General features: G+C 45.3%; 1 protein-coding gene across 2 annotated transcripts in view; it reads left to right on the top strand.

Annotated features, from left to right (window-relative positions):
- The first annotated feature begins 73 nt into the window (after positions 1-73).
- Positions 74-17,195, top strand: part of FBH1 (F-box DNA helicase 1) — a 45,457-nt gene continuing 28,335 nt past the window's right edge. Inside the window, exons 1-3 of one of the 2 annotated variants that reach the window (XM_059912159.1) lie at positions 74-192; positions 11,601-11,756; positions 13,850-14,433. In XM_059912159.1, coding sequence (XP_059768142.1) covers position 192; positions 11,601-11,756; positions 13,850-14,433 — 741 coding nt within the window. In that variant the 5' untranslated portion in view covers positions 74-191. The remainder of the gene's footprint in view (positions 193-11,600; positions 11,757-13,849; positions 14,434-17,195) is intronic. The other variant, XM_059912166.1, reaches the window with a different exon arrangement.

Genomic DNA, 17,195 nt, shown 5'->3' with positions numbered 1-17,195 from the left:
TCCAATTGGCCAGGGGCGCATTCCGTCAGCGCCGGCGGCGGGCTCTTCCCTGGGCAGCGGCGGGGGCGGAGCTGGTGGAGGAAGTCCGCGGCTTTCTCGGGCTCGCGCTGCCCGGGGGATGCTGGGACTGGGTGGCTGGGCGGCTCTGGCCCGGCGGCGGCAGCGGCGGGACCCCTGGTGCGGAGTGCCATAGTGCGTGAGGCCGACGGCGTGGCAGGGGGCGCGGGCGGGCCCAGCCGTGTGGACGCTAACCTTTGGGTTCCTCAGCGGTCCCGCCTCAGGGGGTCCGCGGGGGACTGGGGGCCCGGGCCGGGCGCGGGCGCAGAGGGGCGCGGACCGGCGGGGGGGGAGCAGTGAGGGGCGCGGCGGGGTGCGCGCGCGGGAGGCCGAGGCGCCCCGGGACGCGGGGGCGCGGCGCTGCTCGGCGGTGTGAGAGTCGCGGAGACGTGGCCTCCGCTGGGGGCAGCCAGCGTTTCCTTTCCTTCTGCTCTGCTGTTTTGACCTTGGGCGAGTCATTTTATGGTATCCTTTTGCCTCTTTCGTTTGCAGTCGCCCTCCCCCTAACCTGAATATTAAGAAAATTAAGGTGATGTGGGAGGGCCTTGAGCGGGTGGAGGGTACTTGAGGTCTGAGCAAGCTGTGTGGGGTGATGGGAGATTTGAGTGTAGGTGTTGAGTTCTTCACCCGATCCTCCTGGATGCTCGTCATTTAACCCTCCTGGTGTTTTCAGTTCCTTTAGAGATAAAATGGGAGCAGCTGCTATTTGCCAGGCCTGGAGACAATTATGCTTTACATCTTGTACTCTGGTTTACAAAGCACTTTACATTAATTATCTCATCCGCAGACAACCCTGTAAGGAAGGCATCATGACAGGTGGGGAAATTGAGGCCTAAAGAAGTTAGCGATTTTCCCACGGGAGTACAGCTAGTAAAGACCTCTGGAAGGAAGAAGGATGGTAGCCCCCGGTGAGGGGGGTGAGGGTGAGCTAGTGCTTGGCACTCTGCTCAAATAGATTAAGGGAGATAAAATGAAAAAAGACCTCTAGTACGAAAACAAGCTCATTTTACTCGTGAGCTGATTGAATTTGGTTAACTGAGTGTAATATGGATAGTCATCAGAGATAGAACCAGGTCCAGTATCAGCTTTGCCAAAGTTATTGTTCCCTTGTATCTTGCCACCTCCAAAAAAAAGGAAGGTGTAAAAGTGCTTTGAAGTGCATCAAGTTTTAGGACATGCCGAGCATTGGTCTTAGCGCAGCTGTTGGTGTTGGTGCAAGTGGGAGTGGAGGTATCTGGTAGTTTCACACTTTTTGTTGTTAATCCCCCTCCACATCCTCATTGCCAGTGATTCCAACTTCTCTTGCCTTACGCCTCCAGCTTCCTTGCTTTGAAAAACAAAACATGTTTGCACTATAGGACAATATTTGAAATTCAGATGATTGGTTATTTAACTGGTATCCCATGTGCAATTCTGCCCCTCCTGTCTTCTTTAGGAACTTATTTTGGTCTGCGTCCCCCTTTAGATAACTAGATGACAATGTATGTTAACCTGCCTACAGCCCCTGTGGTTCTCTGGAGCAAAAGTTTGGTGTAGAGGGGACAGATCTTGACAGTAAGCTAATGGATGGAGCTATACTGGGGTCTTATGGTTTCCCAGTTGGTCTGCTCATTCCTTTCTGTGCAGGTGTTTGGAATTTGTGGTGTGCCCTGTAGTGACTCATTTTGCATGTGGCCTTCATTGGCATTGTGATTTGCTGCTTGGCTGTCTTTATCTTTTGTTGTGTTTCATGGTTCCGGTGTCGTGATCATTTGACATGTTTTGTGACCTGTGAGTGTGTGAACACCAAACTTGGCATTGGACTTAGAACTCTAATTTCAGATTTGTTGTCATCATCTTTCTCTGCTTGTCATTCCCCTCTGTCCTTCCTAGGCTGATTTTATTTGAAGATTGAACATGAATTCTGTCTTTGCTCATCTGTCAGTGGAATCATCTGCTCTTAGAGCATCTCACCAGAGCGTCTCGAATCTTATGTCTCCAGTTGTCACTCACAGACGTGTTGAGGACAAGTCTCATATCTCAGAGTACCTCCTGGAGCTTAACCTGGCATGCTACAGATAATTTTAGAACAGAACAAACAGCCATTTTCAAAACTGAAAGCTTTCATTTTCCCTTCATTCCCGGAAGAAGTGATTAAAACGAAAACACGATTTCTCCTTTATTCTTTAACGTGGTTAATGATGTGATCATTGAGTTCTGGCTAGAAATGTCAGTTACCTGTGTTGTTTTTTCTCTTCCAGTCTCACCAATCGAAAAAAACTTGTTAGGCTTCACTTTCCCCTTCTCCCTGTTTTTGCTGCTGCTGCCCTTGGGCCTTGACCACCTCTTGCCTCGGTTGGTAAAGTGACTTTCTGCCTTGTTTTCTTGACAGTCTGCATGTTTACTCATCCTCTGCCTGCCTCCAGAGTTACCATTCTAATGTGTAAATATGGTTGGTCATTGACCCTGCTTAGAAAAGCGAGATGATTCTCTGAATTGCCTACACGATAAAGTCCAAATACCTTGGCATTATATTTAAGGACATTTATCCTCTGTGTTTCCAAATTCTTTTCCATCCTTTTCCACAATCCATGAGCCTCTTGTTCTAATGAAACCCGGCACACCACTGCTGTGCTAGTTCTCTGTGTTTCTGCACACACTGTTTCTTTTGCCTTCCCCGATCCTACTCATTGTGCAAGGCTGAACTCTTCATAAAGCCTTTTTCATCCTTCCTAACTGGTCACTTTTCTTCATTTCGTAAGTGCATTTGTGTAGCACTTATAGTGCCTTACGTATAGTAATATGTGTGTGTTTTGAGAGCTGCCTTATAGACAGGTGACATCATTTGTTTTTGAATCCTCAGTGTCTCAAATAGCATTTGACCCCAGAGATGCCAAGAGAGGAAGCCCTCATGGTGTTTATAATGAATCTGGGAAATCATAGATACTTAAAAGTGGTTGTGGGATGAATTGACAGTAGAAAAAAGCCTTTCAAATCTATAAATTCTAGTGTGTAAGTAATGGTTGTTTTCTTGTATTTCCATTCTTTCCCTATTCTTTCTTTTCCTTGCGAGAAACACGTAGAAAAGCTCTTGCCATCCTTGTTTGCTGTAATAAGTGAGTGCTGTTCCAAGGGAGGAGCAGGTGTTTGTGGGTGTGAGGGCACCTAAGTGAGGTTGGGCCTGCGAGCCTGAACCTTTGGGTTTGTAGGGAAGCGGGATGTAGTGCTGGCAGGGACCCAGCTCTGCACTGAGAGTGAGGACTTGCGTGTTGTGTTTCCTTTCTGCGTTTGCTTCTTGTAGAGCTAATGGGGACAAAATATTTGGAAGTTTTTCCATTTTGAGTGTACAGTATTTTGTGATATTTTCCTTATGCTTGCTATTTTCTAAATACTTGCTATCTTTGGTTATGGTGTTCCACAGTGATTCTAAAAAGGGACAGAGAAATTAAAGCTGAGGTTTTTAGAAGCTGCTTTGAATATTTCTGGATGTGGAAGAGAGAATATTACCTTCCGTAGAAAGAACTCTGGGCTTGAGGAGTCAGAAGACCTAAGTTCCATCACCCTAGCCCCAGTGTCATCCTGGCACAATTGCAGGATTGTGCAAGGATCAGATGAGAGTACGTGAAAGAACTTCCAAAAGCTGTGAAGCACGTTGGACCTATAACATAGTGTAGGATTTCAAAGCCAAAGAAGACAACCTCATCTTCTTCAGAGGGAAGTGCCGTAGTTGTGCATTTGTTCTTTTAATGCATTCTGTTCATTAATATTTATGGAACAGTGAGTGTCGGGTGCTGGGGCTGAGTGCCTTGCACGTCCCAACAGACTATAAAGCTTTCAGTCTAGGGGCAGAAGACATGTTAATACATGCTTAAACAACGATTAAGAAGACGTTAATAAAACATACTATAGGGACTTAACCTGGTGGTGCAGTGGTGAGGAGTCCGCCTGCCAATGCAGGGGACACAGGTTCGAGCCCTGCTCTGGGAAAATCCCATATGCTGCAGAGCAACTAAGCCCGTGCGCCACAACTACTGAGCCTGCGCTCTAGAGCCCACGAGCCACAACTGCTGAAGCCTGCACGCCTAGAGCCCATGCTCCGCAACAAGAGAAGCCACCGTAATGAGAAGCCCGCGCACCGCAATGAAGAGTAGCCCCCGCTTGCCGCAACTAGAGAAAGCCCGCATGCAGCAACGAAGACCCAATGCAGCCAAATAAATAAATTAATTAATTAAATAAATAAATTAAAAAACCATACTATAGTAATAGTAATAATTTGTATGTAAATAACTTATATTAAATATAGTTGTACAGATAATTGTTGCAGGTCTCTCAGAGACATACAGGGTGGTTTTATTACTACAGAGTGCTGCCTGGGTTGAATGAATACTTTCTGTCGCACTGGAGTTGGGGACCAACACCGTTCATGTTGCTCAGATTGGGCTCTTAGTTCTCTGAGGGCGCAGTTTGGCCTGTGAAGTACCTGCTCCTGGTAACGATGGGCCAGCTGTGGGCACCTCTGCTGTCTCGCCAGAAACAGGAGGGTGTCTGCTTGATCTGCACGGAGCCCCTCCGAGAAGGGCGGGAGGCTTGTGGGGAGCTAACAGGATGAGGTTGGGTTTCTCTAGATTAGCAAAACCACCCAGCTGGGTTCTTGTTATGAGCTGTATCTCCAGTCAGGCACCTGTGCTGGTGAGTTATCTTGATTTTTTTTTTTTAAGTGGTTTTTTAATCTTTCCTTCCAGGAATTGTAGGCACTTATTATCTTCAGCTTGTCCATTTAGGTCTGTAACCTGTAAATTTTGGAGGCCTTTTTGTTTGTTTTAATTAATTAATTAATTAAATTTATTTTTGGCTGTGTTGGGTCTTCGTTGCTGCGCACAGGCTTTTCTCTAGCTGTGGCGAGCAGGGGCTACTCTTCATTGTGGTGTGTGGGCTTCTCCTTGCGGTGGCTTCTTTTGTTGTGGAGCACGCGCTCTAGGCGCGCAGGCTTCAGTAGTTGTGGCACGTGGGCTCAGTAGTTGTGGCTTGCGGGCTCTAGAGCGCAGGCTCAGTAGCTGTGGTGCACAGGCTTAGTTGCTCTGTGGCATTTGGAATCTTCCCAGACCAGGGACCAGACCCGGGTCCCCTGCACTGGCAGGCGGATTCTTAACCACTGTGCCACCAGGGAAGTCCTGCAGGCCTTTTGGTATAAATTATGATTAACAAAGGTAGGGGAAGAAGAGAAGTGACTTGGTGTCAATTTCAAATGATCCTAGAATGGTTAGGGTAGGTGTGACCGCAGTAACAAACAGATCCAAACGTGTAATGACCTCACAATCCAAACTCATTTCTCAATCCCATAACAGCCTCGGGTGGTTGCAGTTTGTGTGTGTGTGTGTGTGTGTGTGTGAGCATTGTGTGGGAGGAGTGGTGCTCTTTAAAGCAGTTATCCAAGGACCCAGGCTGCTGGAGGGTCTTCCTTTTCGAATGTGTGGCCTCTAAGATTCCCTGGGGTCACCTTTCCCTTCTCTGGATGGGAGCAGAGGACGGAGGAAGGAGCAGGAGAGGCTTTTATGGGCCAGGCCTGGAAGAGGCGCACATCCCTCTATGCACATTCTGTGGGGCCTCTAGCTACCAGCGCGATGGAGAAGTGTGGACCAGCCATGTGCCAAGGAGGAAGGGGACCGACAGTCTTCACCACGAAACCAGGAGCACTCCATTCTGCTTTGTGTGACTTGTTTTTTAAATTGTCTTGCAATCAAGAAGATGACAAAATGAAGCTAGGCGAATTACAACAGAATTGAGTCATAGCACGTACTTCTCATTCAATAAGCGTTGGAGTAACTGTTATTTGCACAGTGTCGTGCTAAGTGCTTTGAGGAAGAAGCTGATGAGACATGTTCCCTGCCTTTTCAGGGCTGGTGGTCTCATACAGGTTTAGTGATGATCGTTCCACGGGGGCTGAGGAGAGTCTAATCTCCAGCAGTGTGCCTGACTCGGGGCGGGGGTGGGCGGGACAGATCATCATCAAGGTGAAGAGATCGGTGATTGGCAGAGGGCCACAGTCCAGGTGATTGCCACTTCAGACTGAGATGCAAGGCTGGGAACTGCTCCTGTGGTCCGGTGAGGCATCTCTCTGTGAGATGACCATCACAGAAAAAGCGTGGGAAGGAGCAAAATTCTGTTTGACAAATGGTTTTCATACTTTCCCAGTGTTTTTCTATCGTCACATCTGAGGGATGTGACACATTTCTATTAGTCACTGTGGTAGAGTCTCCAAGGGTACAGATACCCACTGTGGCCTGGAGACAATTCCGCTGGGCCTCTGGGGCCTCACGTAGTTTGGTTGTCATCTCCCTCCATCCCTTTAACGGTGCACGTTCCTCACCGACCACTTCAGGTTTGCTTCTTGAAGAAACGGGAGCAGCTTCTAATAATACGTGCTATTGGAGAGCAATGCAAAGGGCACCTGGTGTTCAGAGGACGGAGGAGCAGCACGAGGTTTGGGGACCCAGGGAAGCAAGAAGTAGCATTTGAGCATCTTTATTGGGATAAAGTTGTATTTGAACTGCTGGTTTAGAAGTATATTAACAAGAACAGAAGGTGGTTAGAACTTTACTGTAGTAATTTTAAATAACTTCACAAGAACGTTGGTGCTGTTAAAATGTAGGCATCTTTTAGGAGACTCAGCACGGTGTGGTCCACATGTAATTCTGAGCTGCTGGGCTTTGTCAGCCTCTGCATGGGTGTCGCTAGGTACTTTCATGTGTCTTGTCTGGTTCAAACCACATGACCGTGGTGTGAACTCCGCATGGCAGCTTGTCAGGGTCCTCGTTGTGATGAGAAGGGAACCAAGGCTGTTAGGGAGGAAGTCTCCCAGCTCCGGATCCGAGTGCATCACACGGCCTTTGACTTAAGTGCCTTGTTAACTCTGGAGACAGGTGCGGGGGCCCCAGCTCCCCGTGCAGTGAGTCACAGCGCTTCATCTTTCAGAGACCTGAGAGGCAGAAAGAATAGTCTCGGTTTCTGACCTCTCACTGAAGTCAGAAAAGTAAGAACGTAAAAGTGTTAGCTCTGCTTGCCATATGAGCAGTCAGGGCTGCGGGGACCATTCCAGGTGGACAGTGTAGGCGGCTGTGCTGGTACCCAGAGGCCAGATGGCCCAGTGTGGGCACCTCTGCACCCAGCTGCTAGCCTTTGCTCTGTGATGGCTTCGTGCAGGACCGCTCTGGGATGTACCAGGACTCTGGAAGCAGAACACTTCCTGCAGGTCTGTGCCAACACCAAGGTCCTGGGTCATATGAATTTGAGGGTTTGATATTGTTAATCTTATTCCTTTGTGATTTTATCTATGGAACCGTCTTTAAATAAGATATTCTCTGTTGATAATTTTTCTAGACTGTCTCCAGTTTTAATTCTGGACACTGTATTTGCCAGCTTTGAAACAGTTGGGAATGTTTGAAGAGAAAGCAGAGATCAGTCTCATATCTGGGATCTACAGGGATAGTGGGTTTATTGGCTGGAATTCTTCAACTGCTCCTGTAGTTGACCCAAGTATGTTTGGAGCACCTGAATTAGGGGCCAGGATTCGTCAGTATAGTCATTCCAGGGTTTCTGCAGGGAATTCGTTCCAGGACCCCCTGTGGCACTGAAATCCGAGAGGGCTCAGGCCCCTTAGAGTCCACCTTGTGGACAGGGACCTGCGGATCCTACATCCGCGGATTCAGCCAACCACAGGTCGTGTTGGTGTTTTTCATCTGTGGTTGGTGGAGCTCGCAGGTGCGGAACTCACGGATCCCAAGGGCCAACTCTGTTCTGCAAGGCCCATTGTAGCTTTCTTATCTCTTCTGCCAGTCAGCCCAGAGGTCCCCATTCAGAAAAAATAGCAATTAGGTTGTTGGCTTTGTAATATGAAGGATTTTGAGCAGAAGAGGTAAACTTTCGTGTCTTATTTTTAAAAAGAGTAATCAGACTTCAAGCTTTTTTTTTAATATGGAAAAATTTCAAATTTATTGTTTTTTTTTTTATAAATTTATTTATTTATTTAATTTTTGGCTGCATTGGGTCTTCGCTGCTGCACGCGGGCTTTCTCTAGTTGCAGTGAGCGGGGGCTACTCTTTGTTGCGGGGCGCAGGCTTCTCATTGTGGTGGCTTCTCTTGTTGCAGAGCACAGGCTCTAGGCGCGCGGGCTTCAGTAGTTGTGGCACACGGGCTTCAGTAGTTGTGGCTCGCGGGCTCTAGAGCGCAGGCTCAGTAGTTGTGGTGCACGGTCTTAGTTGCTCCGCGGCATGTGGGATCCTCCCGGACCAGGGCTCGAACCCGTGTCCCCTGCATTGGCAGGCGGATTCTCAACCACTGTGCCACCAGGGAAGCCCAAATTTATTGTTTTAACATAGAAAAACTGCACATTCATTTTTTCTGCCTCTGTAAGTATGAGGAATATGTTCAACAACAAAATAATTGTAAAACCATTATAGTGGAGGGGATGTTTTCTGTTCATAATAAGCACTTAAGATATATGACTTGGCTTTTTTTATTTTTTATTTTTGGCTGCATTGGGTCTTCGCCACCGTGCGCCGGCTTTCCCTAGTTGCAGCGAGCGGGGGCTACTCTTCGTTGCGTTGCACGGGCTTCTCATTGCGGTGGCCTCTCCCACTGCGGAGCACAGGCTCTAGGCACGCAGGCTCAGTAGTTGTGGCGCACGGGCTTAGTTGCTCCGCGGCATGTGGGATCTTCCCGGACCAGGGCTCGAACCCGTGTCCCCTGCACCGGCAAGCGGATTCCCAACCACTGCGCCACCAGGGAAGTCCCTTGGCTTTTTAAAAGGTATTTTCAGTAATACAGAATAGGCTGTAATTGGACTGCTGATACACTTCACGTCTTGCCATCAGGTAACATCTTTATAATTTGAAAGTTATTTCAATGTTTTATGCGAATCAGTCACATCTAAGCTTTGTTTAACAGAATAAGCAGATGTGTATATTTGTGTAGGGGTTTATAGTTTAACAAGTCTTTTGGAGTGTGTTTTCTCATTTAATCATTGTAACACCCCTGAGTCTTAGAGAGGCTAAGTGAGCAGGGGTCCTCCGGCCACTATGTGGCCAGCTTAGGGCTCACACCTTGTTTTTTTCCTTTTAAGTCCACTGTCCCCTCACTATGTGACACTGCTTTTATCCGGCTGAGCATTTTTTTAAAAAATAAATTTATTTATTTATTTTTGGCTGCGTTGGGTCTTCGTTGCTGCATGCGGGCTTTTAGTTGCGGCAAGCGGGGGCCACTCTTTGTTGCAGTGCACGGGCTTCTCATTGCAGTGGCTTCTCTTGTTGTGGAGCACGGGCTCCAGGCGCGTAGGCTTCAGTAGTTGTGGCTCATGGGCTCCAGAGCACAGCCTCAGTAGTTGTGGCACACGGGCTTAGCTGCTCCACGGCATGTGGGATCTTCCTGGACCAGGGCTCGAACCCGTGTCCCCTGCATCAGCAGGCGGATTCTCAACCACTGCGCCACGAGGGAAGCCCGGCTGAGCATATTTTTAAGTACTTCTTCATGACTTAACAGTTATACCACTGCATCTTAACTCTGAATTCATGTAGTGAAAAGGTCTCTAGCGTTCTTTCAGAGGGGCCTGTAGAACTATTTCTGTGTGTAGAAGTAATTTTTAAAAAGTCTCGGGGCTTCCCTGGTGGCGCAGTGGTTGAGAATCTGCCTGCCAATGCAGGGGACACGGGTTCGAGCCCTGGTCTGGGAAGATCCCACATGCCACGGAGCAACTGGGCCCGTGAGCCACAATGGCTGAGCCTGCGCGTCTGGAGCCTGTGCTCCGCAACGAGAGGCCCGCGCACCGCGATGAAGAGTGGTCCCCACTTGCCGCAACTAGAGAGAGCCCTCGCGCAGAAACGAAGACTCAACACAGTCATAAATAAATAAATAAATAAATAAAAGAACGTGAATTTCTAAAAAAAAAAAAAAGAACCAGTACATTCCATTTATAAAAAAAAAAAAAAAAAAAGTCTCGAAATATCCATGAAGTTTTTTTAAACTTACATTAAACCTTGAAAGAATAAACTGAAATTTGGAAGGATCATTTCTGAAGAAGCTAAGGGCTGAGGGGAGTTATTAAGATTATAAACTGTATCAGATATACTCAGTGGTGTCTTGGTTTCAGACGTTTTCAGGCTTACGGGAAATGTTGAGTGAGATTCTGGCATTTGATACTACAGTTTACTGGAGTATTTTTAGCAGCTGTGAAAATACGGTACTGGCAGGAACTGATTTCTCTGTTGACCATCTCCTGTAAAGGGTCACGTTTTTATTTTTATTTTTAAAAAATTTTTATTTATGTTATTTATTTTTGACTGCGTTGGATCTTCGTTGCTGTGCACGGGCTTTCTCTAGTTGTGGCGAGCAGGGGCTACTCTTCGTTGCGGTGCACGGGCTTCTCATTTCGGTGGCTTCTGTTGCTGCGGGGCACAGGCTCTAGGCATGTGGGCTTCAGTAGTTGTGGCACATGGGCTCAGTAGTTGTGGCTCGCGGGCTCTGGAGTGCAGGGTCAGTAGTTGTGGCACATGGGCTTAGGTGTTCGGCGGCATGTGGGATCTTCCCGGACCAGGGATCAAAACCATCTCCCCTGCATTGGCAGGTGATTCTTAACCACTGCGCCACCAGGGGAGTCCCTAAAGGGTCACTTTAATTCTCTTGTATCTGTTCTTGTCTTCTCTCTTTTTTTTTAAGTGTAACTATTCTGTTGTACAGTAGTGTAACTGTTCTATTTAATGCCATAAGGAGGTAGTTAGATCTTACATGCGATAAAATGCAGAAATAGGAATGAAAAAATACCTGGCAGAAAAATGACTAATATAAACAAAAATATTTCAATACTCTCGAGACAGAATTCTAGGCACAGTCACTGCTGTAGTGTTTTGCTGAGGGAGAATATGTAATTTCCTCCTCTGAAGATGCTGAAAAGTGGGCTCGATTCTCTTCTACTTGGGGGCCTTGCTCCTGTCCTCTTACATCAGTGCCCGATGCTGAGATGCTCTCGGGGCCGAGAGGGGTGCACGGGGTGGGGTGGGGTGCATGGGGAGAGGCGTACAGTGGGGGTGGGAAATCTACTGTGACTGTCCGCTTAGTGCCTTCTGCTTCTCAGACTTGGGGAAGCTGGTGTATACAGGGGACGATGCATGAGTTTGTTTTTGAAAAGCTATAGCCAACTCTTAAAATATTTATGGTTATTATGGTAGTATAAATGGCCTGGCTGAAGTCAAGGAAAAGTTACCAGATCTCCATTTATCCATTAGTGGCAACTTCCTTTTGAATGAGCATTTCATGATCAGGGCTTCTACAAAGTATGATAGGTGGAAAAGAAGGTTATTTTAGGATCTTATTTTAGGATTCTCAAATCCTAAGGAAGAGATGCAAAGAAACTATAAAATGACTGAAAGTTGATGGGAATATGGGGAAGAGGGAAACGGCTGGCTGGGGTGGCCCACAGCCACTGTATTCCTGAAAAGGTTAACTTGCTGGCTAGCTTGTAGAATTGGTGATAACTAACAAGTGTCCCATTTCTTCTGCCTGTTGATACAAAACAGTGAGACGGTTTAAGCGGAAGCATCTTACAGCCGTCGACTGCCAACATCTGGCTCAGAGTCACTTGGCCGTGACCCAGCCCTTCGGTCAAAGATGGACAAACAGAGACCCGAACCACGGTCTCTATCCTAGACCCAGAACCAAAAGAGGGACTAGAGGTATGTCTTCCCCCAAAATACCTTGCGTTTCAGAATCTGTAGTGTGTGTGGCCTTTGAATATCTCCCGGTATTTGTAAATACTGCTACTGTGATCTTGTGGTTCTGTTGCAATAGTTTGACACTTTTTCACTATTTGTGAGTTTTCTGTGAAAATTCCATCCTATCACAGTGGTTGGTAAAAGCCCCAGAAAAGCACGGCTGAGTGAATTCCACTAGCTGGCTTAACTATAACGTGGTAGGGAACACGTCCCAGCATCACCACGATTCCATTCTGGAACCGTCGTGATTTCCTGACTCTTCAGCAGTCCTCTTTGTCCAGTCCATCACTAGGTCCACCATATCACTCTTTTTCTCCCAAATGTCCCCTCACTCAGTGCTTTTACGGTAGATTGTGCCCTCTGTCACCTCGTACCTGGGCTGCTGCAATAACCCTCTCCTTGCCTTCAGACTTTATTTTTTCCATATCAGCTCGAATATCAAATAATGTTCCTGAGTACCATTTTCTGTAATGTCACTGCCACTCTCAAGAACCTCCAGTGTGGTATGTTCCCTGTTACTATTAGGGACTCAGGCTCAATCCCCTGACATTATTACATGCAGGCTCTACTTCTGGCAGCTTGTTTTCCTTATGACCCATCTAGTGCTAAGTGAATTCCCACTTTCATTAATACCTGTTTGTATAATCCAGATTGCCTTATTTCCCTGTGATATATCTCATTTCAGAATCCAACTCAGATCTCACTAGTCATCTTCAATTCTTGTGATGTGATTGTAGTCTCTGTTTACCACTTTTTGGAACCACTGTAACCAATTGTATGAGGCAGTTTTAAACTCGGTGGTTATATAGTGTTTGATATTTTGTCTGTTTTGTGTGTATAAGTCAACTTCTCCTCTGTGTTGTGAGTTCTTTACTGATAAAGACTTGTCAGCATGTGTGTTTCAGTGTGGAGTCCTAGCACTGAGCAGGTGGTAGCTCTTCATAAATATTGGTGTAATTAACTCCACAATTAGAAAACATCAGAATTTAACCCTGGCCTATTGACTTCAAAACTTGGGTTTCTATCACATTGCCCCAGAAGCAGTTATAATTTTTTTCTAACATAGAAAAAAGTAGTAAGTTTTATATCCTGTTAAAAGCTAAACGTAGTTTTGTTCCACTCTTTTTTTACTTTCAATTTTTAAAACTTAATTTGTTTTATTTCCTTTTTAAAAAAAATTTTATTGAAGTATAGTTGATCCACTCTCTTAATTTTTAAAGTGAGAATTCTGGCTACAGCCATTTCAGGAAGGTACCATATATTTTGTTGTATATTGATAAGGTGTTTAAATACTTCATTGGCATTTTACAATAATTTATAGGAATTTAAAAATGCCGTGGTGATGTGTGAAATCACCAGTTGGATTCCTCTGAGTGCCTGAAAAGTCTGTGAGGTCAGGGACTATATATACTGTTTTATTATATGATTTACATACAGTTTATATTTGTTTCCAAATCATAGGTGCTTAGTAAATACCTATTGAATGAATGTATAGACTAGATTAGATACCACTCTAATAATAGGAAGAAAATTCTGATTTTTATATTTTAAATAATGTGTCAGTTTCACAGGAGGAAATAAAAATCAATTGAAAGGGTTTTAACTGTCAAATGAGAAGAGTGGGTTTTACTGTATCCTGATAATCTAAAGCATTTTCCTTTCTACTTACGCAAATTTAGATTATTTTTTTTTAATGGTAAGAACAAGCCAGGAGAGGTGAATTTTATGAGCAGATGTGTGAATGTGAGCATTCGTGTACTCCTGTCCGTTCAGGTATTCAGTTTGTATATATTGCAAGGTGTAGTGTGGTCCTCACACCATCCAAAGACTGGTCTCTGTCTCTTTCCAAATGTGTATCTGACTGTATGATAGAGCCCGGTATAAATGTTTTTTGGATTAAGCTATTTATATAATCAGTTGACCAATAAAATACATCCTTGTCTCTTTCCTCTATTAAAATAGATAATTGAAAATTAGTTTGTCTTATTTGGGTCAGCAAAGGGTCATCAGTCATTATTCATTTCTCGTTCACCTTGTTTGGTTTCTCTGTCCAGGTCGAGGATGCCCGGGATACAACCCTGAATTCTTCCTCGCTGGCCAGCAGCGGTGCACCAATGACATGGCCAAAAGCAGTTCTGTGGGCCAGGACAGCTCTAAGGACTCGGAGGACGAGATGATTTTTGCTGCAGAAGGCCACTGTGCCCTGCCTCAGGGAGGTGACGGAGCAGTATGGCCACGCTCGTCAGGGAAGCGGTCTCGGTCCTTCGAGGACGAGAGGAATCAAGCCACAGGGACCAGTCAGTGGGATGGGGTTTCTAGGAAGACCCCACGGCATCATCTGTCCCTGTCGTGCACACGGCCCAGGGAAGGCAGACAGGAAGCAGAGGACGGTGTGTCGTGGTTCTCTGCGCAGCCTGGAGAATCCAGCCAGGAGGTGGAGGACATTGGTCCTGATCCTGTTCCTGACTCTTACTATGGGCTTCTTGGGACCTCGCCCTGCCAGGAACCCCAGAGCCACATCTGCAGCCTGCCCAGCGAGGTCCTGAGGCACATCTTTGCTTTCCTCCCCATGGAAGACCTCTACTGGAATCTGAGCTTGGTGTGCCACTTTTGGAGGGAGATAATCAGTGATCCACTGGTACGGAAAGTGCTTTTTGCTCTCTCATGTTTTCTCTAAAAGTTCATGGATTCGCTTCACTTAATGCGTACTCCTGACAGTGACGTTTCTTCAGAAATGTTGGTGTCCATTTGCCTCCAGAATCAAATCCCAATCTCCCGGAGGCACCTGGGACCTTCTGTGTGTGTCCCGCCTCATTATTCCAGGCTCATTGCTGACTTCATTCCAGTCCATCCCTGTATTCTGGCCACAACCAATGATGTTCTGCTTCCCAACCGTGGACTGCACAGTACTTTCCTTATGTTGGTCTAATCTGCACCCCACTTCCCCCAGCCAACCGAAAGGGCCCCTCATAGCTCTGTTGATGTCTTTCCTCTTCAAGGCTGCCCTCTGAGACTAACGCTTTCCCATTCCATCCCATTGAAATCACTCTCTCACTCTCTTCCTTGTGCTACTATAGTGATTTATACCTCTGTTCAAGCTGATCATGTTCTGTTATGGTCTTAGAGAGCCTTCTTCCTCCCTTTAAATTATTAGCGCATTGCTAGAGGGCTGGTTGTCCTGTTTGTTTTTGCATTTGGCACTGTGTCTCACAATGTTCTACATATAGTAGGTGATTAGTAAATGAGTGTTGCGTTTAGTCACAAGAGTACCTTTTGAAGATGACACAGGGGCAGCCTGTGATCTCAGAAAGGATTTCCTGATACCGTTATCCTGCGCCCTGCCCTTCCCTTTGTTGTGTCATTATACTTCCCAGGTTCAGGTCTCCAGTAAGCCTGAGGGCTGGTAGAATGTTCTGCTTAGCTTGTACGTCCCTTAGACCAGACATTGGGAATAAACCAGAGGTAGAGAGTTTAACTTATTCTTCAAATGCATTGAAGTTTAAAACCTTGGAGATGGAGGGAAAGGTGGATATATCAAAACTTAGTACATTTCTCTTCCAAGCCCAAAAGATTTTGGAGGAAATTTCACATCGCTCTTGCTCCATTCTTTGCCTGGGGTCTTGTCTCCTACTTTCTAAGAAATAGCTTTCTGTTTTTAGTTGTGAACTCTGTTTTGGGTCAGTATTTCTACCCATTTAATTGAGATCTCTCTGACATGAACTGGGGATAGATGAGGTTTCCCTCCATTCTGCTTGAGAAGATTTTGGGAAGATATCCCAGCTTATCCTTATCTCTTGAAATGTTAGAATAATGCAGTTTTTATCATCACCAGCAATGACGTGGTTATTTTCAGTGACCTTGTCACAGCTCTCATTTTCTTTTTATTTCTTGTAGTGTCTTTGTCTGGCTTTGGTATAAGGTTATGCTGGCCTCAGAATAAGTCTGGAAGTGCTCCCTCCTCTTCAGTTTTTTCGAAGAGTTTGAGGGGGATTGATGTTAGTTCTTCTTTAAATGTTCAGTAGAATTTTTCAATGAAGCAGTCTGGTCCTGGACTCTTAACTTTTTGGGAGGCTTTTGATTACCGATTCAATCTCTTTACTTATTATTGGTCTGTTCCGATTTTCTGTTTCTTCATCATTCAGTCTTTGTAGGTTGTGTGTTCCTAGGAATTTATCCATTTCTTCTAGTGTATCCAGTTGGTTGACCTGCAGTTGGTCATAGTATTCTTATAAGGCTTCTTATTTCTGTGACATCAGTTGTAATGTTCCCCTCTCATTTCTGATTTCAGTTATTTGAATCTTCTCTTTTTCCAAAATATATCTAAGGGTTGTCGATTTTGTTGATCTTGTTAAAAAAAAAAAAAAAAAAAAAACAGTTTTATTGGGTTTTTTTCCCTATTTTTCTATTCTCTATTTCATTTATCTCTGCTCTTTAGTCTTTATTATTTCCTCCCTCCTGCTAGCTTTGGGTTTAGTTTGTTCTTTTTATAGTTCCTTTAGGTGTAAAGTTAGGTTATTGATTTGTGATCTGTCTTCATTTTTTAAAAATATTTTTAAAAAATTATTTTATTTTTGGCTGTGTTGGGTCTTCATTGCTGCACGTGGGCTTTCTCTGGTTGTGGTGAGTGGGGACTACTCTTCATTGTGGTGTGCAGGCTTCTCATTGTGGTGGCTTCTTTTGTTGCAGAGCATGGGCTCTAGGCACGTGGACTCAATAGTTGTGGCTCACAGGCTCTAGAGCACAGGATAAGTAGTTGTGACACATGGGCTTAGTTGCTCCGCGGCCTGTGGGATCTTCCTGGACCAGGGCTCGAACCCGTGTCCCCTGCATTGGCAGGCGGATTCTTAACCACTGCGCCACTAGGGAAATCCAGATCTTCCTTCTTTAATGTAAGTTTTTATAACTATCAACTTAACTTTTAGGCCTGCTTGCACTTCATTCCATACGTTTTGGTATGCTGTATTTTTGTTTTCATTTGTCTCAAGGTATTTTCTAATTTCTTTGTGATTTCCTTTTTGACCCATTGGTTGTTTTAAGTGTGTTGTTTAATTTCCACATATTTGTGGGTTTTCCAGTTTTCTTTCTGCTACTGATTTCTAGTTTCATTCTATAGTGATTGAAAAACATACTTTCTATAATTTCAGTCTTTTAAAATATGTTAAGACTTACTTGTTTTGTGTTCTTGTACGTGATCTTTCCTGGAGAATGTTCTGTGTGTACTTGAGAAGATTGTATATTCTACTGTTGCTGGACGGAGTGTTCAGTATATGTCTGTTCGGTCCAGTGTTGTTTGTTCTGTCCATTCTTGAAAATGGAGTATAGAAGTCTCCTGTTATTATGTTGCTGTCTGTTTTTCTCTTCAGTTCTGTCAGTGTTTCCTTACTAGATTTAGGAGCACTG

This window comes from Balaenoptera ricei, chromosome 2 (genome assembly GCF_028023285.1).
Source record: "Balaenoptera ricei isolate mBalRic1 chromosome 2, mBalRic1.hap2, whole genome shotgun sequence".
In the NCBI taxonomy this organism is placed as follows: Eukaryota; Metazoa; Chordata; class Mammalia; order Artiodactyla; family Balaenopteridae; genus Balaenoptera; species Balaenoptera ricei.
The sequence above is the reverse complement of the archived record's forward strand: the minus strand, read 5'-3'. Positions and strand labels throughout refer to the sequence as shown.